Here is a 9,051-nt window from a genome sequence, read left to right as displayed (position 1 = left end):
TTGTTGAAGCTGACACTTTGGGAACCTTCAAGAAGCTGCTTGATGAGATTCTGGGATCAATAAGCTACTAACAACCAAACAAGCAAGATGGGCCGAATGGCCTCCTCTCGTTTGTAAACTTTTTTATGTTCTTATGTTCTTATGATTGGGCTACCGCAGAGACAATGCAGCTATTCGATTGGTTGATCGTATCGCAAAAGCCATTCAGGAAAAAAAAAAATGTTGCATACGTACAAGCACAGCATAAGCAAGCAGCACTGTCAACAGACTGCCGTGGCGCTTTTGTTGGAAAACGTGTTTAAAGCTTTCTTTATTTTCCCACGCTACGACCAGCCAGAAATGTGTTCACAACCCATAATTTAAGAACAACTGCCACGGCTTCGAGGGCACGACTTTGAGGACCACTGCTCTATTGCAAACTATAATATGTCACAGAATTTTTAAAGAAATTGCAAGACAGGTTTTAAATCAAAACTTAAAAAAAGCTTTAAGATGCATTTTGATATTTGAGATGCAAAATCTCAAACAGACAGCTAACTACCGCATCACCTCTTAATGCAATTGTAACTGAAGTTACGTGTAACTTACTAGAGACTATTTAAGGAGCAGACCAGCAGTAGGCAGAATCGAGGTACTAGCCTATAGGCTCAGTACTGCTATTTCTGTTAAATGTAAAAATGTAACATTGCATATACTTGTACGGTAGTTTGGAATGTAATCACCTCTGTTGCTAATTTAGAGCAAGTTAAAAACATGGTCCTTACTGAATAAAAAACTTTGATGATTACAAAACTTAAAAGCTAATTAAAGAGTCACAGATTCATGTATCTCTGATTGTCTTATTGCTTGGAAATTTCAAATACAAAAAAGTAAGATAAAAAAGAGTAAAATCTCACAAGGCATGGTAAGTTAAAACTGTAAATGAGGCTAAAAAATTAAGCAACTGCTGGTATGTTGAAGATGATATGCAATTTTTGACACATTGTGTTTATAATTGGTAGGTTGAAATTGAGTTCATAAAGTTGTCTTTCTAAAGACTTGTTTTCCGGTTTAAACCTCTGTCAAACCAGTTTATTGCTGTGTTCATGCTGGGCTCATCACAAACAGTCTCAGATCAATTCCTTTGATTTAAAACAATCAATTTGCTTGCGGCTCACACTTACACTAAGCATTTTTTGTGATTAGTGGACTGGATACTTACCCAGTCTGCAATGCATCTTAGTATATTTTTAAAATGGGAGTGATTTGGTAATTGTTCTGTTTTGTCAGCATGTGTTTACATTTAATTTCATTGTGGTTTATTGAAACAAGCACTGAAGGAAAGTACATGAGCTGGAGGGAGAGCATTCTCTTTGTCATGTACTGACTGGATTTTTGTATCCAACCAAATTTCTAACAGTGGCGCCATTTCTTGCACTGTCCATATTGTTCCCCTTGACTTTATTCACAGAATACCAGACACAAGACGTGCAACGCTACCAACTAACTACACAAAATAACAAGGAAATGCCACGTTCTCTTCATTAATTTGAGGAAAAAATAAAAGATCAAATAAATATGCATTTACAAAAATACAACCTCAATTACACATATAAGAGTCATTTATAGAAAGGACTACTCCATTTTTTGGCAATAAAATGCTACAAACTCGTCTATTAGGCATATTGGTAAAGCATATTATATAAGCATGCCTGTAACAACAAGTCCCTGAGTTGGAAAAGTCCTCTTTATAACTTGACATCTCGCAGACAATGACTCCTGCTTCTTTGAAAATGTCTGGCTGTATGTCATTGATGACTCATCTTTTCTTGGCAATAAGTCAAGTTGCTGTTTGTGTGCTTGGGTAGTGATGTCTATGTTCGTCTTTTCTCGACGCGTCTTTTGTTGACGATTTTAATACACGCATCTCCATGCTTGAATTTCTGACACAGACCATTTTTGAGAAGAAAAATTTGTTTAAAAAGTGGTCTTAAATTCAAAGAAATATGGTATGTAACTGTGACGGAAAGATGAGTTCTGGTGATGAATCTTCCTCCCGACCTGTGAGGGCGCTAAAGAACGGGAGGAGAAGTATCTGGAAGGGCTGGCCTGACAGTTCGTTTCCGGGTCAGGGAAGTGGGTCAGCCTGGAGAGGAGCGCGACTCTGTTGTAAGACCGTATTGATTTGAAAGGTAAACGAGAGGCAGCTGCAAGTAATAAGGCAGCTGCAACCATTTATCTCGATATCATGCGGGATTACATATAGGGGCCAGGGTAACGCTGATCTTCTCCTTCGTTTGGGTTAACGTTAGGAGAGAAGGACTGAAAGAGGAGCTCTCAGAGTATTTGTGAAGAGTGTTTTACGTGCTGTGTGTTATTTTCTGTCTGTCTGTAATTGTCTGTCTTTGTTGCACTAATAGACAGTTAACGCACATCTCCGGAGCTGTCGAAAGGAGAGCACTATCCGGAGCACCACTGCACTGAGCACCTGCACGTTTTCGATCACCCAGGACTGGTGACCGTACCGTTGTTTTTGTTCGGGACTGTGCCCTTGTTTTCATTATCCCCGTGCTTTACACATTGTTGTGTATTGCCGGGGATTTATTATTTTTGACGGTCGCCAGACCTGGAAAAGAGCAATAAAGCACTTATTCACTGAATCATTGTTGTCTGTTCATCACTCCTGCACCGCATCACCGCGACATCTGTTCCCCTTACCAACCACTTTGCCACAGTAACCTATGTCTGTTGATAGCATTGCCCATAGCAGCATGTCTGCTAGCGGAATTGCCCTGGCTGAAGGAGAGCCTGGGAGCAGTCAGCTTTTCCACTGACAGCATTGCCATGGGCAGTATTTCTGCTGCCAGTGGTGCAACAGGAGGAGGGTCTTCATTTCATGTCTCCTCGCTCCTTTCTACAGCATAAAGCCAGGAAGCTCACAAAAGCATATCTGCACAATCCAGGAAGGACCTTTTCACAGGCGCCTCATTTCTAGGATTCAGGGGTTTCATGAAGCAGCAGCTCCAGTTCCATTGCAGGCATTCCATCCACAAGGTTGTCTTGCACCACAGGCTGTAACTACTTTCAGTCTTCTGTACTCAAAACTGGATTCTTCCTATGCCGTTCTGTCAAGACTGGATTCTTGCTTTCATCGCACACACAAGAGACTTTCTCCATCTGGTTCTAGGCACAATTAAATCATACATTAGTGGGATTCAGTATCAACTCTTACTACAGCAGATCTTGGCTCACTCTTCAGATCTGCTTACTGTTGCAGCAGGCAAAAGTTGCTTTTGTTTATTGCTTAAATCTGTCCTCCTCCAGAGCGTCCAAAGCTACAGCTTGCCTCCAATACTTGGATCGTGGCATCCATTTCTGCTTGACTTCTTCACCAGTCTAGTCGTATGTCTGCTCATACTTTCAAATACTACAAACTTTAATACATGATGAGAGACGTGGTACGAGACTGGAAATCTGTCTTGATTATGAGTTAAGAGTTCCACTAGTCGGAGAATGACTGAAGTTGTGAAACCCAAATCTCTGAATGTGTGTTCACTTTTTCCATTCCAAGCAGACATGATAATAGCAAACCGCTGATCGATCCCGTATCAACTAACACATAGGATGGTCTCAGCACTCTCTGTCGAGGAGCATGGGGTGCTGTTCTTCTATAATAGTCAAATCTTACATCAGTTCATCCTCTACTGACACAGCAATAGCCATCAATGACTAGCTAGCATGCCCAGAGTGGGGACTACCTGACCGCCGGGGCCACCAGAGGTTTTCCTCTTCTAGGAAGGGTTTTTTCCTCTCCACTGAGCGGCAGGTACTCACATAATCATACCACACTATTTTAACCTCTCCAGTTTGTCACATATGTCCCTTCCTTCCCCATCTTTTCCAGCCCAGCAGACACCCAGTGAAAATGTTAACCTTAGGGCGAAATTCGAGGGGTGGTAGCTAGGCTGATTAATTAATTAAACCTCCTATTTAAACCCCAATCTCACTCTAATCTCCAATCTCAGACTAACCCATCTTTCTGTTGCAGATTACTTGCAGGACCTTTTTCTTGACTTTGGAGGCCCATGCCTCACCTCATGTGAGGGCAGCACCAGACCAGTCAAGGAATCCTTTTCTATTCTCCTTTCAGCCCTACAATCAGGCTATTCCCATCACCCTGAGAAGCTCCTCTGCCGAGCAGAGCAACTTTTATATGTTTTCAGATCCTCAGGAACGCTACCTTGGACCAAGCTCCATCCTCGGCAAAAGGAGAACTCATCAGTCGGGATCTCTTTCTATCTTAATTTATCTATCCTATCTGGCCCATCTAAGCCAAGTTATGGGATCAAGCCTCTATCTTTGGCCGAGCATCACTCGCTCGGCCCGTTTTACTAACTGCTCATTTCTGCTTCCTCTGCTCTATCCTCACAGCCCAGCAGAAACCCCAATAATTAAAATGCATTATCTTCATGTTTTACATATATGTTTTTTTATTGTTATTTATGTGTTTACAGAAAAAATGCAAATGCTTAATCACATAATCCTTTGAACTATAACAAACTAGAATCAATTAGTTTGTGAGCGTACCCCACACTTGAAGCTTGGAGATAATCTTGATCCTCTGCTGTGTACTAAACCTGAGGATCAGCCAATCTCCAGCTTGTTTGTTTGTTGCAATTGGAACTAACTTAATCTGCAGCTGGGGATGATCCTAATTATTACCATACTAGCTAGTCTGCTTGATGAGTACTAACCCTGAATGTCTGTTGCAATTGACCCTCTGTGTTTTCTGTGTTTATTTATGAAAGGCTTTATTTTTAAAAATGGATCATCGATAGTACTGTGATGTGTTGTTAGTATATAGTGTATATACTTCTGGGAGGTGAATAGTACAGAACTGAAAGTCCCAGATGTTTCTTTTTAGCTATTAAACAAATGAGTTTTGCTTTTGTTGAATAGCAAAAGTATTTTTCATGGATAAGAAAATAAACTGGAGTTATTGTTTACATCTACATATAAGAGGAGTTGTCAGACTGATGTATAAATCTATACAATGACATGTTTCTTTAAATGTCCACATACCCCTGAAGATACTTTGAAAGTGGAAATTTAAAAGAAACATGTGTTATTCACATATTGGTATGGCTATGCAAATTTTCTATGCTTCACTCCATTTCTGATGACAAAACTAAATCTCAATTGGCACAGAAAAAACACTTTGAATTAGAAACACACAAGTGACATAAATGACACGCTTCTTGTTGATTTAAACAGTTCTGCCTCACTGTTTTGGGGAGTAAGAATGTCTTCATGCAAGGGGTGGTTGATAGGATATCATTGAGTATGCTCTAAAGTTCAGGGGCTATACATGTGCCTACAGGGGGAAAGCCAGCTTAGGTTTGTGCTCAAGTGTAAATGGGTGGCCCAGATGATGAGAATCTGATTGACCCAAACCTGCTCAGGTCTGAGTTAGTGTAAATGCACCATGTAAGTGCTTTTGGTCTGTATCATTAATTTTCGCCAGAGATTAAAACTCCTTTAACAAATGCTTAATTATTTAAGATGTTAAGCCCAGATGAGGTTTTATTTGGGCTCCTGATTCCACCCAGTTTTACAATTCAAAAGACCAGGAGACAAGTGCTAAAGTCACACTGCAATCCGGTGATTGAATAAGGATTTAGAACCATGGTTATTTGTTCCATTACTATTAAATCATTCTAACAGGTCTATATATATGAATGTTTTCATGTAATTTACTTTGAGTTTAGTCAGAGAGATAGACTATTGGATTTCTGACTGTTCAGTTAAATTAGAATTAAACAGAATTAAATCCAAAATAAATGTTATTTCAAAACAGATTTCTAAGATCTCACTACAATTGCCTTGTTGCAGAACAAATGAGCTAAATACTTTGTCCCGTATTATTCCGATACTGCCCTAAATAAAACGACTTGTTACCAGCAACCATAGAATTTCAGGACTGCTCTGTCTCTCAATGCCTTCTGCCACCTCTTCAAGACCCCCCTGTTTACACTGCACTGGTAAATCTCTTGATTTACCCCTCCTATCATGTTAATGGAAGCTCAGCTGAAGCACTATCCTTGCATTGCTGCACTACTACTATGTCATTGTAGATACAAATGGTTAATCCTTTGTTACTTTGTATCTCATATTGTTTTCTAATCTGCACTTGCTGAAATAACACCTGTAAGTTGTCTTGGATAAAGGCTGCCAAATAACCTACCGTATTTGCTCGAGTAAAAGTCGCCCCCCCCCACCCCCCATTGTGAGGGTGAGATTCGGGTAGAATTTTTTTTCCCCATAAATATATGTAATAGATATCCTGATGACGTTTGAGCAGCAGACTTGTAAAAACAATTTTACAAGCACTTCTACCTAGAACCTCCAGAGGAGTAATTTTGACACGTATTACAATACAGTAAATGTTTTTTGTTTGTTTGTTTGGGTTTTTTTTTGTAAGACTACAATTTGGCCAGATGGCAAAGTTTTAATGAAATGAAACTATATAAAACAGAACATATCAGCCAGACAGAGGCATACTGCAATGGTACAGGATACATTTTCTCAACCAACAGATCAGACGTCTGTACAATGTAAACGTCATCCGAGAAGCCAGGTCGAGTCAGGAAAACACATTTTCATGTTTGTTGAACTTCAAGTGTCATGACATACCCCTGTAGATTGTGATAAATGTTCTACAATAAACTTAATCCAATTTCTTTGGAAAATAGGTTCAAATGTTTAGAACATTAAACACGTCTGTGGAAAATGGTACAGAGCAAGTGTAGTCATGCTAGCTAAAAATAAATAAATAAATCTCAGCAAAAATAGTTTAGTACCTTGGGATTTTTTCCGTATAGAGATCCAGACACAGTCATGTAGAAAAAAACAATTCAGAAACAGTCACTTGCTCCAAAATTAGCATTTATTCAGATTGTTGGGGTCAGGAGATGCATAATTTGTATTCTGGTACAGATCTGCAAAGCTGCAGTCAAAAAAGCTTTCCAGTTTTAAAGCCGTTTCATTTACTAGTGCTACTGGTGTCATAACACCGCCTTTTTGGTACAAATTCAAACAGTTGTGCTAATAAGATTTACTCATTTTACAAAAGGTTTCTTCTCACCTTCCATTCCATTTAACTCATTGTGTCAATGTCTTTTTTTAAATCAATTTTGGAAATACGTTTATAATGAAAAGATAAAAACATGCAAAAAACTTGAATCCGTAGTCCAAATTCTACATATACGTTCGGATCTTTTTGCACTACGTCAAAAAACATTATGTACACACAGTTTCTTTGCAGTAAAGTAAAAATTAACCATAGGCTGACTAAGGCAAATAACAAAGTGTACATGGATTAGAACAAAATAAACATTTTTGTAAAATACTATACCACTTCAGAAAAACAAACAAACAAAAAACTGCTACAAAATGGCGATTTATGACAGTCCCTTTATTTGCAACCAGCTGCATACTTCGTTTTTTTTTTTTTTTAATTTTTAGTGAAAAACTATCTAAAGTCTAGCACACTATACATTGCTGTTTCAGGTTTTATTCCCCCTCCAAGCCAACTAATGGATGTTTCCATCAGTTACCAGTAAGTACTTACTGATATATATATATTTTTTTAAATATCATTTAACAAACAGCAGTATGGCATAACCAAAAAGCATGTAGAAGCACACCATAGTTTAACATACTTTCTCAAATTTGTAATCACTCAAAAAGTCAGTACCATTAAAGCCTTGAACATAAAACTAATTAAATCAGATCCAAAAATGTACAAAAAGGCACATAACATCCCAGTGCTTCTGTACTGTAAAATTCAAGTGTAACTGTGCGCTCTTAATATCAACGATCCAAAACAGTGTCAGTTTACCGATATTCCCTTTGAGCTGGAATCGGATTGTAACCTATGCCAAATCCTTCATCAAGCACCTGTGCTAGTAGACTACAAAGTTAAAGCCTAGCCTTTTGTTCTGCCTTTGGGAATATCGGTTTTAAGAAGCTGTCCTTGTCCCATAAAAAAAGGTTCCACTTCAAGGTTCAATTAGTCATCACTTCCACCATACATGTCTGCAAGTTTCCTAAAACGTGGTCCCCAGTCATTCAGATAATCATAGTCCTGGTCGCCTCCACTACTGGAAGAGGCCAGGGAACTCAAAGAGCCTGCTGTAGATCCACTGCCTTCATAGTCAAACACCAGCAGAGAGTCATAGGGTGGAGCTGTCGGGTCATTGTCTGCTGCCTTGAGACCCTGGAAAGACAGAAAAACAAACAAACAAAAAAAAAATTAAAAAGTCTTCCACTGACAGATGTTGTCTACCAGGGGCTGGTTTAAGTTTTTTTTTTTTTAAGCAGGGTGTACAAATCACAAGTTCATTTTTGTTACTTACTATAGCCAACACGTTTTCATTTTTGATAAAATACCATTGATACACCATTTGAAAACCAGCTTAAATATTTGAACACAAATATGTCTATATAAATATAAAAAGTTTTAATACAAACTTTTGAAAAATATAGTATAAAAGTATTGTTTAGTAAGGTAAAAAAGGACATTTTTTTTGTTGTAATTCAGCAAAATTAAGAATAGATACTACATTTGTAACCAGGGGTAACAGAAAACTGAGGCCAAAAAGACTTCAACAGAAACTAACACTGTCTAATCATTGTTTTAGATCAGCAATGTGTACATGAATGTCATTGATTTACTAGTAGGAAGAAGACCAATAGTTAAAAGTATAACCTGGTTTCAACATTTTCCCCCCTCAGTCTGATAGTACTATCCTGATATGATCCAAATTTGGATATTCAGATTCTGAAAATAGTTTAATAAGGAGTTTAACTGAAAACGTGAACTTTTCAAACACAAATTAACACTAGCATCGCCATTGCCACTTTTTGAATGGCTTCTGCAATTAAAATTTAAATATCTCTGCGTATGCGAATATCTAGTGCATGTCCATTAAGTATTACTAAATATTTGTTTTAAATACCCATAGTGTTTCAGCTGCAGAATTGTAAAAATGAATAAGTTATAAGCACTTG

General features: G+C 38.2%; 1 protein-coding gene across 1 annotated transcript in view; it reads right to left on the bottom strand.

Moving 5' to 3' along the window:
- Window positions 1-6,774: 6,774 nt before the first annotated feature.
- LOC121313487 (cadherin-2-like) overlaps window positions 6,775-9,051 on the bottom strand; it is a 62,126-nt gene continuing 59,849 nt past the window's right edge. Inside the window, exon 16 of the mRNA XM_041246091.1 lies at window positions 6,775-8,257. Within this exon, the coding sequence (XP_041102025.1) occupies window positions 8,051-8,257 (207 nt within the window). The 3' untranslated portion in view covers window positions 6,775-8,050. The remainder of the gene's footprint in view (window positions 8,258-9,051) is intronic.

Source organism: Polyodon spathula, chromosome 3 (assembly GCF_017654505.1).
Source record: "Polyodon spathula isolate WHYD16114869_AA chromosome 3, ASM1765450v1, whole genome shotgun sequence".
Classification (NCBI taxonomy): Eukaryota; Metazoa; Chordata; class Actinopteri; order Acipenseriformes; family Polyodontidae; genus Polyodon; species Polyodon spathula.
This window is presented reverse-complemented; position numbering and strand designations above follow the sequence as displayed.